This window comes from Ambystoma mexicanum, chromosome 5q (assembly GCF_040938575.1).
Source record: "Ambystoma mexicanum isolate Mex_15411 chromosome 5q, UKY_AmexF1_1, whole genome shotgun sequence".
NCBI classification, from domain to species: Eukaryota; Metazoa; Chordata; class Amphibia; order Caudata; family Ambystomatidae; genus Ambystoma; species Ambystoma mexicanum.
Window position 1 is genome coordinate 387,479,436 of NC_090933.1, and position 23,338 is coordinate 387,502,773.

A 23,338-nucleotide genomic window follows, 5' to 3' on the forward strand; every position below is an offset into this window, starting at 1 on the left:
GGGCCTCTGTTATAGCAAACTGTGCAGAAGGCTAGAGTTTTTCCTAAGGTCCGTGGAATAGTCTTTTCCTATATCTGCATACACCCCAAGAGGGAATCCATTCTGTTGTACCTTATCTCCTTGCTACACTTGCCTACTCTTCGTTCTCTTTACTTTCAGCTGTGTGTGTACTTATCTGTCCACCTTACTTCGGCACAACCACCCAAACCCTTCCTGGGTGTCCTGTGCCACTCTTAAGAGAGTGCCATCCGTGACAGTATGATGTTAGCGAATTCATTACCATGCAACTCACGGAGCGAAAGAATCCTCCCGTGTGCAGCTGCAGGACAGTATCTCGAACTGCCGTGTCGAGCCGCTGCCGGGACAACGGCTCCTTTTGTAAACCACGTGAACGCCTCGTTTCAGTGAAATGCCGGCGGTCACGAGAATAGATGTATTGCCGGCAGATGCCCGGATGAATAAGCAAAATAAACATTTATAAGGCATGCCCTGTATGTGGGCATAGTTATGGAATCATAGCTTTAAACAAATCGAACATAATGAAAGCAAAGAAAATACTGCCGCGGGCTTGAAGATCCTCCCGCGGGCAGCTGTAGAGTAGTGTCTCAGGCTGCAATGACGAGCTATTGCTGAGACAACATAGTAAAACAAAACAAAACACACATGTGTCGGGCATAACCTGTTAATGAACGATATTGTGGTGTCCTAATTACGATCAAATGGAATGAAAAAAATGGAAAAAATGGAAAAAATACTGCTGCGGGCCAAATTGCAACCGGGGTAGATATATACGCGTGTGATGTATGTAACAGACATAAATGTACTATCATGTGAGCATCCTATATCATGTGCCAAATGTAAAAAACTAACAATAAAGAAAATTGCATGAAAATTAATAACATTAAATAGGGCTATTCAAGGATCATGGAAGAATCAAAACTCAGCCTAAACGCGGGAGGTGTCACCATTAGGCGGCACCTTGGGTCCCAGACCTAGTCCGGGATTTTGCGGCAAGGCTGGTATTCATAGATGTAAAACAACATTTCAAAATGAGAGTGTAAATGTTGAAAATGCTGCAGATTAATGAATATAATATTGGATCCACAAGGCATGCAGTATCATATGTTAGAAAGAACATGCTTTAAAATAAAACTGTATCACAGACCAAACAGAGATGGAAATGTCAGAAATAACAGTGGTAATTAATTTCTTCATTCAGACCGCTTGGACCTAGACTGCAAAGTTTGTCAATTCAAAAGGTCTCTCTGCGATTAAGGCGCAGACTTAAATCTTCATGGGGGTTATTCTTGGTTAGATCTTCCAGGATCAGAAACTTGATTTGTGAAAGATTATGGTTATTCTGGGCCCAATGGCGAGCCACAGCTGAATTTGGGTTGGAATTGCCAATGCAGGACCGGTGTTCATTCCACCTTATTTTGGCCGCTCTGGTTGACTGGCCTACATAATATTTCCCACAGGGACATTTGATACCATATATGGTATTAACACTGTCACATGTTCCGAATGTTTTGAGAATTATCTTCTTGCCTGTGCATGGGTGAAAGATAACATTACCGTTGATGACAGAATTGCAGTTAATACAATGTAGGCATGGGAATGTACCAGTGCGTTGTGTGATCAATTTCTTCAGGGGAGGTCTTGTGTGTACCAGTTCGTCTCTAAGATTCCTAGTTCTCCGGTATGCAAACACTGGTAGTTCATTGAACAAATTTTGCACTCTCGTGTCGTTTTTGAAAATCCCCCAATGTTTCTTGATAGTTTTTTTAATTCTATTGCTCGGAATTGAGAATTTTGATACATACACTGGAGATTTAAGCTCCCTTGGTGGTTTCTTGGGAGCTGATAGTAGCGTTTCACGGTCTAGAATATTGACCCTTTCAATTGCAGAGTTCAACTCTTCTTGATGGTATCCTCGTTTAAGAAATTTCTCTTTCATAACCAGTTGTTGTGAGATACAATCATCAGGATCACTCACAATCTTTTTGACTCGAAGAAGTTGGTTGAATGGCAGGTTCCTCAATAAGCTTGGCTGATGAAAGCTGAGGTGGTGTAACAGATTGTTTCGATCAGTTGGCTTCCGGAAAAGGGTAGTACTGTAACCACTGTCTTCCATTGTTATCTGCACATCCAGAAAAGTAATCTTGTCACGTGATGCTTCCCTGGTAAATTGCATTTGTGGATCAATGTTATTCAGGTATTCAAAAAATTCATTGAATGCTGTCTCTGTGCCCGTCCAAACACCAAAAATGTCATCTATATATCGAGTCAACATGTGAATATCTTTCTTCCATTCTTGCTTATTGAGATGAGATCCAGTTCAAATTTATACATAAAACACTTGGCGTATGTCAGCGCCATAGTGGCGCCCATTGAAGTACCAGAGATTTGCAGGAAAAACTGGTTGTGATATTGAAAATAGGAATTCTCAGCAATAAATTCTAAAAGAGTTAGTATAAATTCCTTTTGAGCTTGAACATCTGGTGATTGGAGAAACAGCCATTCTACTGCTTCAAGACCAAGGTCATGTGGTTTGGAAGTGTATAGACTTTTAACGTCTATAGTGAACATCAGTTGATCTTGTTGAAAAGTAATGATATTAAGCCTCTGTAGAAAATGAGTGGTATCTCGGGTATAGGTAGGGGTTTTCTGTATGAGTGGTTGCAAGAAGAAGTCGATGTAAACGCCAAGTGGCTGGTTTATACTGTCCATCCCTGCGACGATTGGTCTTCCTAAAGGTTTAATGGGATCCTTGTGAATTTTTTGAAGGGTATAGAAGTTTGGGATTCTGGGGTAATCATTGAGCAGAAACTTATGTTTGTGTTCATTTATCCAATCCAATTCTAGTGCCCTATCCAGTAGGATAGCTAGGTTGCGTTTGATTGAGATGGTAGGATCATGATCAAATGTTGCATATGTAGTTTGATCTTGCAGTTGCCTCCGGCATTCAGAATCATAATCCGTGGTATTGAAGATAACAAGGGCACCTCCTTTGTCTTCGGGGCGGATTGTAATTCGCTCATCGCTGTAAAGATCTCTGATAAGCCTCATTTCATGGGGTTTGAGATTCTTATGTGGTGGATTTCTGTAATTAATGCGTTCAAGATCCCGAGTAACCAGTTTCTGAAAAATATCGATGGAAGGTACATTATTAGGTGGTACAAATCCGCTCTTGGCCCTAAATTCTTGAAAGTCAGGCATGTTGGTAGGTTTATCATAAGGTTCCAATTCTTCAAAAAACACTTTCAATTTCAGCTTTCTAACAAATTTGTAAAGTTCGATCTTGCTGTTAAACAACGTTGTGCCGTAAGTAGGAAAGAAGCTCAGTCCTTTTTGTAATGTATCTTCTTCCTGCTTGCTGAGTATTCTGTCTGAGATATTGATAACTAGGTTTTCTTTAGTTGTAGACGTGTTTGTGGTTTGGATGTTAGGTTTCCTCCTCCCCCTACGGGTTCTTTTGGGCAAGCTCCTAAAAAAGCCGAGGTGGAGGATGCTTGTACTGGAGGGCTCGCTGTTTGATTGAGGTTATCGGTAATCTGTTCAGTTGGTGTTTCTGAATCCCTTGGTGTCTCTGAATCTGAACTGGAAGTATTATCAGATGGATGTTTATCAGATGGGTATTTGTATAACTTTTTAGGTGCTACTGGGCCATATTTTTCCATCCATGTGTACACTTCGTCATTGATGTAATCATATGTATCACGCTTAAATTTCTTAACTTTCTTTTGTTCAATTTCCGTTTTATATCCTTCCAGTTTCGTGTTAATATCTAAAAGAATCAAGTTGTATTCTTCTTTACCTAATGAGTCCACTAATTCCCTTTCAATCGCCTTAATTTCTGCACTCAGAGTAACCAAGTTTTTCGCAAGTTCCTGGATGGTAAGTAGGATGGTAAGTAGGATCAGGTCTATTCGAAGCCCCCTTGGGATTCGTTGGTTCTTAAAATAAAGTCCCAGAGTGATTGCATGAAGCTTCCTATTAATCTCCTTGCGTATCAAATACTCTAATTGTTTAATCCGCTTAGCTGGATTATGTTACATATTTGCATATTGGTTTGAATTGCCAGACTTGCCCTGAAGAAGGAAGTAATTTCCGAAATGCATTGGCATATTTAGTCTGAACTACGCATGGATTGTGGCAATCGCTCCCTCACTAAGGATTTACAAATTTTTTCTGGATAAATAATGATTTTGTTACAAGCTACAAAACAGACTCATCTTCTTTTTGAACAAACATTATAATCTATATATTTTGGATACTAGAGCATATTTTTTTAACTTTAAAGAATGACGTGCCCATATTGGGCCCAAATGAGAGCGGCTGTGTGACCTAGTACTGTTACTTGGTCTATAGCTTTTGTTGCAATTTTGAGTCCGGGTGTCTCCAGACTTGTCATAGCCAGCTCCTTCTGAAGAGTGTGTATTTTTTCTTAACATGCAATCTTCATATTGATTTGAACATTTGGAACATTTTGGATACTTTGTGGTGCCCACTCTCTTCCCCGTTTGCTTTTTTCTCACTCTTTGCGAGACACAAAACAGTGGAGGCAGACTACTATTTTTCACTTTGAACAGTTTTTTATTTAAAGATTCACAATACTAATATGTCGTTTGAAGACATAGAAGGGCTCTCAACGAAATGTGCTGAAACCTTGGGGTTTTCCACAGAGGAAGCAACCGCAATCCTTGAACTTATTAGTGAAACATCAATAGGCACACATGGAACCACACCAAAGGATCCAGCCAAGCGGATTAAACAATTAGAGTATTTGATACGCAAGGAGATTAATAGGAAGCTTCATGCAATCACTCTGGGACGTTATTTTAAGAACCAACGAATCCCAAGGGGGCTTCGAATACAGTTGCGCCAACCCTTTGCAAAGAGAGCAAGGAGTTTGTTTGTAAGTGGGAGGCTATTCTAAACAAGTGCTCACTAGACCTGATCCTACTTACCATCCAGGAACTTGCGAAAAACTTGGTTACTCTGAGTACAGAAATTAAGGAGATTGAAAGGGAATTAGTGGACTCATTAGGTAAAGAAGAATACGACTTGATTCTTTTAGACATTAACACGAAACTGGAAGGATATAAAACGGAAATTGAACAAAAGAAAGTTAAGAAATGTAAGCGTGATACATATGATTACATCAATGACGAAGTGTACACATGGATGGAAAAATATGGCCCAGTAGCACCTAAAAAGTTATACAAATACCCATCTGATAAACATCCATCTGATAATACTTCCAGTTCAGATTCAGAGACACCAAGGGATTCAGAAACACCGACTGAACAGATTACCGATAACCTCAATCAAACAGCGAGCCCTCCAGTACAAGCATCCTCCACCTCAGCTTTTTCAGGAGCTCGCCGGGGGAGGAGGAAACCTAAGATCCAAACCACAAACACGTCTACAACTACAGAAAACCTAGTTATCAATATCTCAGACAGAATACTCAGCAAGCAGGAAGAAGATACATTACAAAAAGGACTGAGCTTCGTTCCTACTTACGGTACAACGTTGTTTAACAGCAAGATCGAACTTTACAAATTTGTTAGAAAGCTGAAATTGAAAGTGTTTTTTGAAGAATTGGAACCTTATGATAAACCTACCAACATGCCTGACTTTCAAGAATTTAGGGCCAAGAGCGGATTTGTACCACCTAATAATGTACCTTCCATCGATATTTTTCAGAAACTGGTTACTCGGGATCTTGAATGTATTAATTACAGAAATCCACCACATACGAATCTCAAACCCCATAAAATTAGACTCATCAGAGATCTTTATAGCGATACACGAATTACAATCCGCCCCGCAGACAAAGGAGGTGCCCTTGTTATCCTCAATACCACGGATTATGATTCTGAATGCCGGAGGCAACTGCAAGATCAAACTACATATGCAACATTAGATCATGATCCTACCATCTCAATCAAACACAACCTAGCTATCCTACTGGATAGGGCACTAGAATTGTATTGGATAAACAAACACACATATAAGTTTCTGCTCAATGATTACCCCAGAATCCCAAACTTCTATACCCTTCAAAAAATTCACAAGGATCCCATTAAACCTCCTGGAAAACCAATCGTTGCAGGGATGGACAGTATAAACCAGCCACTTGGCATTTACATCGACTTCTTCTTGCAACCACTCATACAGAAAACCCCTACTTATACCTGAGATACCACTCATTTTCTACAGAAGCTTAATAGCATTACTTTTCAACAAGATCAACTGATGTTCACTATAGACGTTAAAAGTCTATACACTTCCATACCACACGACCTTGGTCTTGAAGCAGTATAATGGCTGTTACTCCAATCACCAGATGTTCGAGCTCAAAAGGAATTCATACTAACTCTTCTACAATTTATTGCTGAGAATTCCTATTTTCAATATCATAACCAGTTTTTCCTGCAAATCTCTGGTACTTCAATGGGCGCCACTATGGCGCCGACATACGCCAATTGTTTTATGTATAAATTTGAACTGGATCACATTCTCAATAAGCAAGAATGGAAGAAAGATATTCACATGTGGACTCGATATATAGATGACATTTTTGGTGTTTGGACGGGCACAGAGACAGCATTCAATGAATTTTTTGAATACCTGAATAACATTGATCCACGAATACAATTTACCAGGGAAGTATCACGTGACAAGATTACTTTTCTGGATGTGCAGATAACAATGGAAGACAGTGGTTACAGTACTACCCTTTTCCGGAAGCCAACTGATCGAAACAATCTGTTACACCACCTCAGCTTTCATCAGCCAAGCTTATTGAGGAACCTGCCATTCAGCCAACTTCTTCGAATTAAAAAGATTGTGAGTGATCCTGATGATTGTATCTCACAACAACTGGTTATGAAAGAGAAATATCTTAAACAAGGATACCATCAAGAAGAGTTGAACTCTGCAATTGAAAGGGTCAATATTCTTGACCGTGAAACTCTACTATCAGCTCCCAAGAAACCACTAAGGGAGCTTAAATCTCCAGTGTATGTATCAAAATTCTCAATTCGGAGCAATAGAATAAAAAAACTATCAAGAAACATTGGGGGATTTTCAAAAACGACACGAGAGTGCAAAATTTGTTCAATGAACTACTGGTGTTTGCATACCTGTGAACTAGGAATCTTAGAGACGAACTGGTACACACAAGTCCTTCCCTGAAGAAATTGATCACACAACGCACTGGTACATTCCCATGCCTACATTGCATTAACTGCAATTCTGTCATCAAAGATAATGTTATCTTTCACTTATGCACAGGCAAGAAGATCATTCTCAAAACATTCGGAACATGTGACAGTGTTAATACCATATATGGTATCAAATGTCCCTGTGGGAAATATTATGTAGGCCAGTCAACCAGAGCGGCCAAAATAAGGTGGAATGAACACCGGTCCTGCATTCGCAATTCCAACCCAAATTCAGCTGTGGCTCGCCATTGGGCCTAGAATAACCATAATCTTTCACAAATCAAGTTTCTGATCCTGGAAGTTCTAACCAAGAATAACCCCCATGAAGATTTAAGTCTGTGCCTTAATTGCAGAGACACCTTTTGGATTGACAAACTTTGCAGTCTAGTTCCGAGTTGTCTGAATGAAGAAATTAATTACCACTGTTATGTCTGACATTTCCATCTCTGTTTGGTCTGTGATACAGTTTTATTTTAAAGCATGTTCTTTCTAACATATGATACTTCATGCCTTGTGTATCCAATATGATATTCATTAATCCGCAGCATTTTCAACATTTACACTCTCATTTTTAAATGTTGTTTTACATCTATGAATACCAGCCCTGCTGCAAAATCCCGGACTAGGTCTGGGACCCAAGGTGCCGCCTAATGGTGACACCTCCCGCGTTTAGGCTGAGTTTTGATTCTTCCATGATCCTTGAATAGCCCTATTTAATGTTATTAATTTTCATGCAATTTTCTTTATTGTTAGTTTTTTACATTTGGCACATGATATAGGATGCTCACATGGTGGTACATTTATGTCTGTTACCTACATCACACGCGTATATATCTACCCCGGTTGCAATTTGGCCCGTGGCAGTATGTTTTCCATTTTTTTCATTCGGTTTGATCGTAATTAGGGCACCACAATATCGTTCATTAACAGGTTATGCCCGACACATGTGTGTTTTGTTTTGTTTTACTATGTGGGCGATCTCCGTCCACATTTTTCTACTCGCACACACCTGCATTTTCTTTGGATGTGAGTGAATCACGGGGTCTACACATTAAGCTGTTGTCTCAGCAATGGCTCATCATCGCAGCCTGAGACACTACTCTACAGCTGCCCGCGGGAGGCTCTTCAAGCCTGCGGCAGTATTTTCTTTGTTTTCATTATTTTCGATTTGTTTAAAGCTATGATTCCATAATTATGCCTATATACAGGGCATGCCTTATAAATGTTTATTTTGCTTATTCATGCAGGCATCTGCCGGCAATGCATCTATTCTCGTGACCGCCGGCATTTCACTGAAATGAGGCGGTCACGTGGTTTACAAAAAGAGCCGTTGTCCTGGCAACAGCTCGACACAGCAGTTCGAGATACTGCCCTGCAGCTGCACACGGGAGGATTCTTTCGCTCCGTGAGTTGCATGGTAATGAATTCGCTAACATCATACTCCTTTCACCGTTTCTCATACATTATTAAGCCTCTTAAGATGGGGTATCTAACTTGGTCCTTTATGATCACCAGATTCGTTTGCCCAGGAAAACGAGTGATTCTATTCACTTTATCCTCAACATTATTGCCGACCCATTTTAAAGTGGGCACGAAAAGCTGTACGTTTGCTTTATACCACTGGCCATATCCACAAGGAAAATTAAGTTTTATATTCCTTTTTGTTCCATTTACTGACACTTCACACCACTCATTGTGTTTTTTTGTTTTTGTTTCTTGTTTATATTGACCAACTTCGAAACCACTTCTGACTGGTATGTTTCACCCTTATTTCTTTTTCATTTAATGTGTGCTCGATTATCATGGTATGTATGTATTATGTTACATATTTGCATATTGGTTTGAATTGCCAGACTTGCCCTGAAGAAGGAAGTAATTTCCGAAATGCATTGGCATAATTAGTCTGAACTACGCATGGATTGTGGCAATTGCTCCCTCACTAAGGATTTACTAATTTTTTCTGGATAAATAATGATTTTGTTACAAGCTACAAAACAGACTCATCTTCTTTTTGAACAAACATTATAATCTATATACTTTTGATACTAGAGCATACTATTTTTGAACTTTAAAGAATGACGTGCCCATATTGGGCCCAAATGAGAGCGGCTGTGTGACCTAGTACTGTTACTTGGTCTATAGCTTTTGTTGATTCTAGCTATATAGTCAAATTTTGATAATCTGTCCCAGGCATTCCGGCATTCCTCTCTAATACTCGCTAGTTCTTGCTCTGTCTCCTTGGTCTTCTCGGCCAAGGCCTCTAACTGTTGGATCCTCTCCTCTCCTCTTTCTAGTTCACCCCTTAGCAGTTTCCTTATTCCACCTGCACTGGCAATGACCTCTCCTCTAACTACGACCTTCAAAGCCTCCCATATCAAGTCCCAGCCTTTAACACTCCCAACATTAACCTCTATATATTCTATTATCTTGTGCCTAAGGTCTTCTTTGAAAGCAGTGTCTGTGAGGGCATCCATTGGCATGTGCCACAGTGGTATGGGTGGTCTCGGTCCCTTCCTCCTCCATTCCATGACGAAGGGTGAGTGGTCTGAGATCGATCTACCAAGGTAGGATGCCCGTTAAATCGGGGGAGATGTATTCTATCTATCAGCAGGTAGTCAATCCTGGTGTATAGGTTATGTGGAGATGATTAGTATGAGAACCCCTTGTCTACCGGGTGCATTTCCCTCCATACCTCTGCCTCTGCCAGGTCTAAGTACTTTATCACCTTGTCCAGCGGAGATGAGGTCCGTTGTGACCCTTGTGGCGGATGGCTAGACCTATCTAATGTGGCGTCCCAGACACAATTAAAATCCCCTACCCAGATAAAGAAGCATCCCCGATAGGCCACCAACTTCGCACTCAGCCTGGACAGGTATGCCGTTGTCCCATGGTTGGGGAGGTAAGAATTATCTATGCATATATCTAATTGTTCCATGTTCCCCCTTAGTATCAGGTATCTCCCTTCTGGGTCGGCCTCCTTGGACAGGAGCCGAAAGGGCACTGCCCCATGTCTCCACGTGTATAACCCCCAAGCTTATTTAGAGTAGGGAGCCCTGAACCCCTGTCCCCCCCATCAGTTTGTCACATTATTATCACCCTCAGTGGAGAGGTGGGTCTCCTGCAGCAAGGCAATTGAAATTCTTTTCCTCCCGAGGTATGATTTAATCCTGTTTCTCTGCATGTAGGTGCCCATACCTCTGACATTCCATGTCATCACTTTAATGTCACCCACCATTATCGTGTATCCCAGACGCTGTGCTTTCTACCCTTCTTCCCAATTCCAGCCCCCCTCCTACGCCCTCACCCCGTAGTTTCCCAGCCGCAACATCACATCTGCTAGCCGGCTCTCCGTCCCCTATCATACATTCCTTGGAGACCATACAATGGTATAACAACCAACCAAAACCAAGCAAACTGCATCGAACCTGTGCAGTAAACAACTGGTACTCAACCAAAAACAAGTAACTGCACTCAGCAGCCACGCTCCAGTTGCAGCGCTCGAGCGCCCTTGCACTGCCATGGCCCATCCAGGTCGTTGTGTGCGAGTTTGTGCAGTTTCGGCAACATACCAGCACCAAAACGTTCTAGTTGTGGGTCGTACTCCAGTGGAGCGTCCGGGTTGTTGTCCCGTCTGGAGTGTTGCGTGTCAGTTTGCCATGTAGTAGTATATACAGTCCAAATATTTGTTGTAGCAGATTAGCGTATGGTTGGTGGGGCCTCTTCCTCTTCTATGTCCGCTCCCAACCTGCCCGACTCAAGTGACTCGTTCTTCGCCTACGTCTAGATTATTATGTTCCATCCACATCCTGGCCGCCGCCGGTGTCTCCAAGAAGACCGGTCTTCCTTTATATATCACCTTTAGTCTGGACGGATATAGCAGCATGTATTTAAGCTATTTTGTTAAAGTACAGGTGTGAGCGCGAGATATCTTCCCGAACCAGTTTTTTAACTTGTATTTTTGTTACAAACTTTGTGGGAAGTTTGAGGGTAAGATATAACTTGCTGCCGACCCATTTTTTAAGATTTTTGGTGGTAAATAGCGCACATGACCTAAATAGCGATCCCACAAGTGTTGGTAATTTGTTATTTTCGCTCTTTTGTGCCTGCTGAAATCCACCACCAGAGATGGCGAGTTACATGAGTAATAGGGATGAGGACAGAGCTGCATTATTTGCACCTAGGGGAAGCACATCTAACCCCTTTAGGAGTAGTTACACTGCAACAGAAACACTTAGACAGAAATTTGTTAAACTGGAGAGATTGTCGAAAAAGGAAATTAACAAGTATTGGGAAAATGCATCCTTAGTGAATTATTTAGAAAATAACATCATTCCCCGAGGTTTGAGAATATTGATATTCCCAAACTTCGATAAGGATGAAGATGCTGATCTGGCAGAAAATTGGGAAAAGAATCTTAATCAAAGTTCTAGAACAATGTTAGAATTATTAATAACACATGCTACAAGAGAACACAAGAGGGTTACAGAACAAATCAATAAAGCTAAAGAAGAAATCAAGGGTATGCCAAATACAGAAAGTACAAAAGAGAAGAATTATGAGAAAATGAATGAAATTTTGCGAGAATATCAAGATGACATTAAATTAAGAAAATTTAGAAAGTTTTTCAGAGATGACAAGGACTATAGACTACAACGGGTATATACTTTCCAACCTAAATATGATAACATAACACCACCATCGAGAGTAAGTTCATTTAACTCTACACCTGCCAGCTCAGATCCAGATTCAGAGGAAGATGTCATAGACAATATGGAACTCTCTGATAACACTAAAGAAGTTATTGATACTGCACCTAGTGGAGGAAAAAGTTTTTTAGAACAGATACGGAGACACAAAAAGGGAAATATCAGATTTATAAATCAAAAACAAGTCAGATTCACAACACCACCAGCAGCATTTATACCAACACCAGGTTCCACACAAGGGGCAGGAGAGGGGGTAAGCGGAAGCGGGAGTGGAAGCTCCGACGAAGATCAGGGTCGTCCTGGAATTCTGACCAGGTCCAGTACCAAGAAACGACAGGGGAACCAATGAAATGTGATCTGGTTATCAATTTGTCGGAAAAACGCCTCTCAAAGGTGGAAATTGCCGTGTTGAATAAAGGTTTTTCCTTTGCACCAAGTGCAAAAACAGATTTTGTGAACTTTCAGATAGATATTTTCAAATTTATAAGAAAACTGAAATTAAAGAAATTTTTTGCAACTCAGGTTAAAGTGTTTCAGCCTAAGACCACGTTGAACCCGCTGAGTTTGTATACTATCTCTGACATTTACAACATTACTACCCTGACGAATTTAAATCAAGATACTATAGTGGATGTCAAACATTGGGTGTTAATACCAGACATCTTGATTTAAAAGAATTAAAGTCGAAATCGAAATTTACTCCACAATTGGGTACAGAAAATGTCATTGAAACTTTCCATAAAGCAATCATTAAAGATATCCATAGACATATGGATAGTGGAATTTATAAGAGAAAGGGATGCAGATCCAATTTAAGGAAAGAGGAAACGGAAGCTTTAGTGGCTTTAATGAATGACAAAATGATAACTATTAAAGAAGCGGACAAAGGAGGTAACATTGTAGTGATGAATACTAATGATTATATTACAATGGCTATGTTACATTTGGATACTTCACAATGTTACACCCCTTTGAAATCTAGCCCTACAAAGAAAATTGTAACTGAACATTTGCAATTAATACAGTCATGGTATGACAAGGGCTTTTTATCAGACGATGAAAAGGCTTTTTTGAGCAATACGGAGCCGACTATGCCCACCCTATATTTTTTGCCCAAGATACATAAGATTTATGAAACTTTACCATCAGTTAGACCTATTATGAGTGGTATAGGGTGGGTAACAGAAGGCATGTCACAGTATTTGGATGAAGCCCTAAAACCTTATGTTCTGTAAATGAAATCCTACATTAGGGATAGTGGACATGTTTTGCAATCTCTCAAAAATTTGAAATGGGAACCAGATTATCTTCTAGCTACGCTGGATGTTTCAGCGCTTTATACTAGCATAGATCATGATTTGGCAATTCAGACATTAGACTACACCTTTGGAAATTCGTCTGCCTCTTATATACAACATATAGACATGCTCAAGAGTTTTTTGAGATTCACATTAGATAACAATGTATTTATCTTTAACGAGCAATACTATGTACAGGCCAAAGGGGTAGCGATGGGTGCAAAATTTGCACCGTCCCTGGCCAACCTGTTTATGGCCCAATATGAGGAAACACACATCTATGTACAAGAAACGTTTAGAACCAACCTAATAGTATGGAAGATATTTATAGACGATGTATTAATTGTATGGAAAGGATCACCTGAATCAATTGAAACCTTTGTGGCACATACCAACAACAACAAATTTGGTATTAGTTTTACTGGTTCAGCTAGCTCGGAAAGCATTGATTTTCTTGACTTACATATTTTTGTTGACAATGGGCATTTTGAGACCAAAACATATCGTAAACCAACAGAGGTAAACTCTGTACTTTGTGCACAAAGTAGTCACCAAAGATCTACGATAGAGAATATCCCAGTGGGGGAATTTTATCGAGCCAGGAGAAATTGTAGTCGAGATATGGACTACCATGAAGAAACTAAATTGTTTGTGAACAGATTTAGAGAAAGGGGTTACAATTTGAGATGCATAAAGAAAGCGGTTGAAAAGTACAAAGAATGTAGTCAAGTGGAACTCTTATGTGAACATGTAAAGAAGCAACCAAGTGAACACATTTCTATAATAACACAATTTTCTCAAGATTCATCATATCTTTATAAAATGGTGTCCAAACATTGGGACATCTTGAGACTTGATAAGGATCTGCTACCTTTCCTGACTGAAAAACCTAAGTTCACTTTTAAGAGAGCACATACTATTAAACAGAAATTGAGTCCGTCCTTTTTGAATACCAAAGAGGAAAATATTAAGGAGACTTGGTTAAAAGGAAAGAAGGGTTTTTTCAAATGTGGTAATTGTAATCAGTGCAAGTATGCACATGTAAATTGTGATGTTTTTTCTGATATTAATGGAATGACTATTAAGATTAAGGAATTTATTAATTGCAAAACTAGCTATGTTATTTATGCCATCATCTGTATATGTGGAAAACTTTATATTGGTAGCACCATTCGACAATTGAGATTTCGAATAAGGGAACATTTGGCTAGTCTAAGAAGTATTGACCCGAAGTCACCTCTTGCAATTCATTGGCAGCAATGTCATCAGTTAGATAATCAAGAAAATATTAGGTATATTGGACTAACACAGATTACATTGGGGAAACGAGGTGGTAATCTTAGGCTCAAATTAAGGCAAGAAGAATGCAAGTTAATTTGTTATTTTAGGAGTACTTTAAATGGTCTCAATCATGATCATGAGATGCATGTGTTTTTATAAATTGGCGATATTTCTTTTATGAATATCTATGACATATTCATCATTTGTGAAGCCACTCTATCATAAACCAAAATTAATAATGTGTAATTAAACCTAATTTGTATATTCCATAAGGTAATTTTTACATATTTTTCATACATTTTTATTATTTTATTTTAATTACATAGTCTAAATTCATTGTAAATTTTGAAGTCCACTTGAGGGATACTGAGTTATTTTGTGAGAATTTAATTTCTTCAAAGAATAGCCATTTGATGCGAGCACAGTAAATGACAAGTCATATGCCCGTGTTTGTTAAATTTACTCGAGCACGACGTCTGAGGATTGTTGTTAGAGGTAAGGATTGCATAACGTAGGGGCATGGAATGCCTGTGCAAACTTTTATGCTTTGCAATTGCGGCAGAGGGTGGACACTGCCTCAAGAGCCCTTTCAAGTTGCTACCTGTCCAGTGTCCAGCCTCTGCCGCAATTACGAAGCATAAGAGTTTGCACAGGCATTCTATGCCCCGTTATGCAATCCTTACCTCTAACAACAAGCCTCAGATGAAGAGCCGGGTTTGGCTCGAAACACGTGTCAGGCTGACCAATCAACATAAATAAATACATTATTGTATTTTAAAAAATGTACATCTCTTGGCGCAGTGTGTCTTGAGCCTTTTCTGTTTGTGCTTAACTACCGTGGTAGTGTACTGGCAGTACACCCACACTTCCTTGACACCCGCTGCCTCTTTGCTGATCACAAGTGATTGTACAAGCGCTGTGGATACCCTTGACTTTTACTGCCACTTCTTGCTGTCTTGCCTCATTAGTTGCATGTCGGACTTAACTTTGCCAATTTTGGTACCAATAAAGGTTTTTAGGGCAGCGATTGCTTCCAGAACTTGACTGACTGTAGTTCCTGCTTCTTTGTCTGACTGGGCTGGTTGCGGTGTCACAGCGCTCTTCGTTCGGCTGCCCTTTAGGTGCAGCAGGATTGAATGAGTCCATAATTGTGGCCTTCTTATTTTTCCCTCTTGACTGAGACATATCGTAGTGTAGTACAGACCGGTTGCACCAGCTCTCTCCCAGCTCTCTGTCCACCCACTGCGATGAGTGATAATTGCAGCACGTGTGGTCCCCTGCAATTCTGGATTGCTGTGTAGCAGATGTAGCCCTGCTGCCTCTCCAGCGGGCACCTAGCTATCTCTTGTGCGCACTGGCCCTGTGAATGGTTCCAGATGCCCCAGCACCAGTTCTTGTGTTATCTGTGTGTCCTTGTTGGCCCAGCGGCCTTTAGCCTCTGGGTCGATCCAAACCTTTTGGATCCACCCAATGTTATTGGTGTGCTTTTGTGCTTCTTCGTAGGTTGATTCCCTCGGCTGTCCCGCATGGCCAAACCTGCTGAATTCCTGCTGAATCTGGCCCAGGGAGCTCAGGCCCGCGGTTTCACTTTCAAGCCCCTCTCTGACCATGTGTGGGAGGCTGGGTGCTGCGTGCGGCCGCTGGTGTATGCCGACTTGGGTCCGAGGCAGCAGCGTACCTTGTACTTGATGTGGCTTTGCCCTATATTCAGCGTTTGGCCGTGCCTGTCTTTGTGCTGGCGAGCGGATGCTCTTACCTCGTTAGGAGCGTTGCAGCCCTCGGCACTCCAGGTCGCCTTCTCGCATTGGGCAGCTCTTCTGCTCTTCGCTGACTTGCGGTCCTGCTGGGCTCGGGGTGTCCAAGTCCCCGCAGGTCACCTCTGTCTCTCGGCCCCACAGGTGTGTGGCTGCCGGCTAATCTCTGGGTCCTCTGGGTACAGCCGGAAGGTGCGTCCGTGTCGTGCGGAGCTCCAGCGCTGTCCTGTCCCAGAGCATATTAAAACGATCACCCTGTCTCAAACTTACATTTTTTAGGGAAAATGCTGGAAAAATGTGTAGCATTGCAACTGAATGACTACATCCACAAGGCAAATGTACTCCAACCATTTCAGTCTGGCTCCAGAGCCAATCACTGTACTCAGTCAGCAACAATTCAAGTACTGGATGACATTTTCTGCATTATTGAGGGGGCGGGGCCTGCCTATTGGTGTTACTAGATGTCTCAATGCCATTTGATACTGTGGACAACTCTGTGCTACTTAACATCTTGACACATTGCAAGGGAATAGTGGGGAAAGTTTTAAACTGGTTCCAGTCTTTCCTCTCAAATTGACATTAAAAAGTTAAGATGGGAGCTAATGATTCCTAATCCCTCTTTATGTGACATTGCGTCCCGCAAGGGTAGCATTTTATCACCCATTCTTTTCAATATACATGGAACCGCTGGGTGATCTAGTAATGAGGCATGGCATCTCCATCCATCAGTAGGCGGATGAAACACAATTGTATCTCCAAGTGCCATCAGAAGACAAATTGGGCCACGAGTATGGCGGTAGCCGTGCCTGTGGTACAGGCACGGCTGCCACCGGTATTGAATTTTATCCGGCGTCCAGAAAAGGGCAATTAGCGGGACATTACGACCTTGGCGGACCCGGTAATTGCCCTTTTCTGGGCGCCGGTAAAAATGAATCCCCATTCCCATTTGAGCCCCATAGGGCTCAATGGGAATGGGGAGGGTGGTAGCAACGGTACTGTTATTAACGGTACCGTTGCTACCATCAAGTTCTGCTTGCGGGTGCCGGTACGGCCACCCGGTAAAACCAGGTGGCTGTAAGGGCACCCACGAGCAGAACTCATAGGGCCTCATTACGAGTATGGAGGCAGCCACGCCCTTAATAAGGGCATGGCTGCCTCCATACCGAGTTCCAGGTCCGGGTTCCTTGAATGAGGAATTACCGGGCCTTTCAACCTTGGAGGTCACGGTAATTCCTCATTCAAAAAACCCATCCCCATTCCCATTTGAGCCCCCATAGGGCTCAATGAGAATGGGGAGGGAGCTAATAACAACAGGCCCGTTATTAACTCCCTGGTCCCCTTGCGGGACCCGCAAAGGACGTCTGGACTGACCAGAAGTCCAGAGAGGGTCCCGCAAGGGAACCTCGTAATAGGGCGGAATGGGTTTACCGGCACGAGTGCCGTTAAACCCATTCCGCCCACCTCGTAATGAGGCCCATAGTATGGTGGTACGGTAACAATGGTGCCGGCATCGATACAGGCGCCGTTGTTGCCTTACTGCCATACTCGTAATGAGGCCCAATGCCTTTAGAGTACCCCAATGTCTGCTTGACATTAAGACCTGGATGAAGTAGGTACGCTTGAAAATCAATAATTCCAAAACCGAATTCAACTGGTTTGGTACTAGGAAAATCTTAGACACTATGTTACCTTGTTTTCAATCTCTGTCTCCTGGCAATTTACAATTGGATTCAAAGACAGCTGAGAAATCTTTAGGTTTTTATCTGGATCCCAAGCTTTCCCTAAAAACACACATAAACAAGAAAGCACAAACAGCCCACTACCAACTTTCAGTACGCGGGAAAATAAAACTATTGCTCCCATCAAGCTGTTTTCCCACTCTTTCCCACTCTTGTTCAATCTCTGGTTGTTTCTCATGTGGATGGAGGAAATGCTTTACTTGTGTGGTTCATGCCACTACCCTAAAACCCCTGGAAACAGCTTTCCACAGCGCAGTTAAACTGATTGTTGGAGCCAGAACATGTGTCTCATTAATGCCAATTTTGAGGCTCTTACATTGGCTCCCCCTACAGGCCTGGATTCTTTATTAATTAGTTTGCCTGACTATTAAAGCTCTTTGTTTAGGCCCCCTGCTTATCTTTCCGAAAAACAGTGTATTTTAGGTAGAAATGAGAACTCCCAAAATAAAGATAAGCTTCTATTGCACTTTAGGAAGTTGATATTAATGCTGTTTACATTCAGGCTTTTTACTAGTTGTATTTTAACTATCAGAGTACCTTTGAGTTTTTCTTGGAATTGTATTTTTGAACTTTATAGTGTTTATTAAATGTGTTTTGATATAAACTATTTTTATAGGATTTTTTATTTGTGTCTAATAATCAGATATTTTGCCTCATTCGGACCCAGCAGGTCTGGAAACAACGGTGCCAGTAAGCTTACCGGCACAGTGGTTTCCAGACTGGCATATTACAGGCCTGCCTGCTGGAGCCGCAGTGCCGACAGGTCTAACCCTGGGGGGCACAGCGGCCACGGTAGGCAGACCCGTCACAGAAGCACCAGCACTGCTAACAACGGTGCCGATGCTCCTGTGTTCCCACTCCCATAGAGTCTGATAGGACTTTATGGGAATGGGGACTAACAATTTGCCGGTACCTGACTTCCTGGGCCGCCTAACTCGTAATGAGCCGGTGGCACTGGGAAGTCAGGCACCTGTAAATTATTACGGGTCCGGCTGCAACGCGCCGGTAGCACTGCCAGGGTTACCGCCTGACCTGTGATGAGGCCCATTGTTATATTACTTGCCGGTAAGGTCCCGGTTTCGACCTTAGAACATGTTGTATGTGCAATAGTTTTTGTTTTAAGGCTGTATAGCACACTGTATATATTACTCGTTGATATGAATACATGAAATAAAAATAAATAGATAACATGTGCACATGCTTTGTAAATCAATGTAATGTAATACAGCTCTATTTTTCTACCTTGACTATAGGACACAGCCAGCGTTCAGGGGCAAACATGGCCAGCAATGGCCAGCCAGCCTGAGCCTAACATAGGCCGAGCATTGCAGTTACTGGACCTGTACTCCTCTAAATGTGGGGATAATTGCTAGTTACACTCTGGGGCTCCTTCTGGGGTGTGCATAGTTTGAAAGTGTTTTTTTTCCCATGGGAATTGGGCTCCTCACGTATTGCATGTGCCCAATCTCCTGTGAAAAAAATATAAACCAAGTGGGGCACTTCCACGTAGAAAAGAAAATGGAGTAAGCACCTTTTGTATTTCCATGGTGACGTTGAAGGCGTGCAAGCAGACAGGAGGTCAAGGGCCATGAGGCAAGCAGGTAAGTCAAGTGGAGTGGGGAGGGTGGGGGCATGGGTTTGGGATGCAGTGGAAGTCAGGGCTGAGTAGGAGGTGATACAGGCTCTTAGGAATACCTGGTGGACACTCGGAGCAGAGGTTCGGGTGGCTCGAAAATGTGGGTGGTTACTGGTAGATGCTGCCCACCTTCCCAGCCACCTGATTGGCCAGACACACTCCCGTGGGTGCGAATATACAAACTGATGCGTGGAGTGAGATCCTTTTTGCTACCATGAAGGCTGGAAAAACGGGACAAAAACGTTACTGTCTGTGGAAAGAGAGTGATTACAGAGCATCCATCATTCCCTTACCTCTTTCTACTTAAAGGCGCCTTATATATGTAACTCCTGATCATTTCGAAGAGGCGATAGCAAACATTATGTCATTCAAGCAAACAAAAAGGTACTATTTATGCTGGCACACAGAGCGCCATTTACTAGCACGCTGCATTTTTGACAATGTGATTTTTATGTATGTCCTAGACGTAGCTGTGCGGCAATACGTAAAGACTGCATCGGCCTAACACGTACACTCCTTGGAGGAAATACATCAGCATCTCCACACCCACCTAGAATCTTCATACGGGGGGCGATTCCTGATTGTGTGGGGGAATCAGCATGGATTGCATGGGGAATCATATACATGCCACCCACCATGCATGGATTTGGCGTGCTACATTTACAGTTCATGAATGGGTGCATGTTTTGCAAATCTGGTTCCAATCAGTTTTCCATGATGAAAATGCACCCCTTCATGAAATCAAACAAACTTGCACAGAGAGCGCTGCATACATGTAAGTGTTTATATAAACAGTCTTCTCCATGCAATGTTTGCCCCTTAATTCTTTACCGGAAATAGCTAACATGCTAAAAGCAACTGCTTTCCATTTGCGTTGCATGCAGGGTATTCGTTTCTCATCCTTTATTATTCTTGCGATATACTGCGCAAAATGTTAACATGGCTGGAAGGATATGCATGCCACCCACAAGTGAAACTAACACACTGGTGTTGATTGACTGTACTCCATTGTCTTTGGCCAACCAATTCCCAATTACATGCATGAACAAAAAGAGTCCCCCCCTTTCATACCTGTTTCTCTTCGCTGCTTCTCCTTAACGACGTCATCAGCTCTTCATGTTTCGCCACATTTCTTTCCATTATGCGCTTCATCTGGGTCATGCCAGCCAGGGCTGTCTTTACTTCTTCGTCAACAAATTCTTCTCCAACTTTCGATAAACCTTATGGATAGACAACATATCAGACGCTATGTTTCAGATTTAGTTTCTGATTGATAGGTTCTAGTCCCTATTTTGGATAAAAAAATGAAGGGATGTGGGATCTTAACTAAAACAAATAAAGATAAGGTTCACAATGAAGGAACAGCATTCCTACACTTGTCCAGTATACAGTCCCACCTTTACGGCTTTTGTCATTTTAGTCTTTATTTCTTTAAATGCTGCTGTCTGACCACCATAAGGTTTTAAGTAGTAGATATGCAGGTTATATGCTTTCCTAAAAAATTAATATTGCTTATAGTCCTGCGTAAGGTTTTGCTGTAGAGATTCTGACATTGAGGCCACCCCATTAGAGTTAACTTGCTGTCCAATGACCCACCCATTTGGTAGCTTGGTGGCATATTCTACTGCATTTCAAGCTTTAACCAAACAATATATGTTTCCTTCAGTAGCTCTTAAAAGCCAACTTCTGAATCCGGTAGAAGACCTACTACCATTGCGTCAAACCCAATATAGCTGCTTTTTCATGAAATGGCCCCTCCATTTGCAAATCTTTATGCTCTCAGTTCAACATTTTATGTTGAGAATGCACCCCGTGTTCCTATCCCTTACTGCTTTCCCAAAATAAGTGTCACTCTTTACAATAAAACTGCCCATGATTACAGAAAACTTGCCATAAACCTAAAAAATTATATTCAAACTACAAAGGAAAGTTCACCTTTCAGAAAAAATCTAGAAGAAAAAGCAACCACACAGAATCATCACAAAACAGGAATACCAGGTAGAGTCCGACCAAACTGTGCTCAGAGCCGCTATTGATCTGCTGGCTATTTCCTTCCAATAGTTCTCCTTTTTGTCCTGATTCTCTCTCAGTACCTTTGATACAACAAGCTTCAGTTGAATCGTAATTCCACTTCCTTGTGTTCTAGCAAATGCCAGATTCTGTATGCAAATAAAAATCCTTCAAAACCTTGAAATACATCATTGCCTTGAGACCCCCTTATTAGACACAATTAGAACACTTCTTAAACCAATACTGTTGTCTCTTTCTTTTAAAATGCTTAATTTCCTGCCTATATCTATTTGTCTTTGATAAGTACTCTGTTAGAGGTTATTGCCTCCAAATTTGATGTGCTGTTTCCCATTTGAGATCATGGAAAGGAGAGAGGTTTTTGAGCCAGTGCATACAAAAATAATGCTCCACACTGCAAGCAATAGCAGGGATTTAAAACTCAGCGTGCTACAACCGGATATGCCCAGATCCATAATGGGCAAGGCTTTCTGAGATTCTCTAAAGACTGGCCTCTTTTAATATTCTCCTTTTAATCTTCCTCCCAGCCTTCACCGATTCTCCCCCTAATTCGTCTCCACTATACTCAGCAACACTCACCCCCTTTTCACTATATTCTGCACTTTTCACTGTACTCTGCAACACTCACCCCCTTTTCAGTCTTGGGAGAATAGCTCAGAGGCAACGTGCTCGTCTTAGAATCAAGATGATGCGGAGCAACATAGGTTTCATCCCCGGGTCCACCCTTAGAAACCTCTGGGTATTAAGCGCGTTATAAATAACATATCATATCCTATATCCTGTTCACTGTCTTCTCTGCCCTTTCTGACACTTGCCTTTTAACTGATAGGTGCCCACTTTCTCATCCAGACTACTCTATCTCTCCCCACTCACCACCTCTTGTCCACTCTCCACCAGGCCGCTTTTCTCATATTCACTCTTTACTCCATGCCTACCTGAATCTCCTCTCTCACGTCTTGTCCACTCACCCTCCTGAAATTTTCGACAGTCGCTCTACCGGCACCTGTAATCTATCCAGTCTACCTTTCTCACCTTAAATTTCTGTCTAGAAAGATATTGAACAGTCTTGAAGTGTGTGATGAGAAAAAGGCCAAAGGAGGTTCCGGAGAGGGGAGAAGGGAAAGGGGTGCGCTGATCTAGAAGATATTAAGAAATTAGTAGGGCCGTGCATGAGCAAATCACAGCTTAAAGGAATAGAAATGTAAGCTAATCAGCTAACGTGGACTATTCAGTCCAAGCAGCACCACTTTGGAATTCCTTACCTGTGGAATTATCTCAGACTATCTGAGCTTCAAGCATAATCTCCAAAACCATGTGTTCCCTCTTTAGCTTTCTGCACAATCCTTCTCTACCTGTGAGTAAACTTAGGCTTTTCTAGTGCCAATATGCCATGCTAAAGCCGAACATGATGCTTTATAAATGATGCCTGTATCACAGCAAACCATGCCATAACATGCTAAGAAACATCTGCCGTTCCTGCAAGGCACTGACTGGATTGACTGGATCCCTTTACATAGCACACTTAGACCACTGTGACCTTCTATACAGAGGGCTCCCGAAATCACACAAAAACCCAATAGGAACCACCGAAAACTGCAGAATCAGACTTCTAGAATGTACCTGCAGCCCAGGAAGTGATCACTAGTTCTAATGGTTCTCCA

General features: G+C 41.8%; 1 protein-coding gene across 1 annotated transcript in view; it reads right to left on the reverse strand.

Annotated features, from left to right (window-relative positions):
• The window catches only part of CLUL1 (clusterin like 1), a 302,728-nt gene that overhangs the window by 219,352 nt on the left and 60,038 nt on the right, over positions 1-23,338 (reverse strand). The window contains exon 3 of the mRNA XM_069620875.1: positions 20,721-20,869. Coding sequence (XP_069476976.1) covers positions 20,721-20,869 — 149 coding nt within the window. The remainder of the gene's footprint in view (positions 1-20,720; positions 20,870-23,338) is intronic.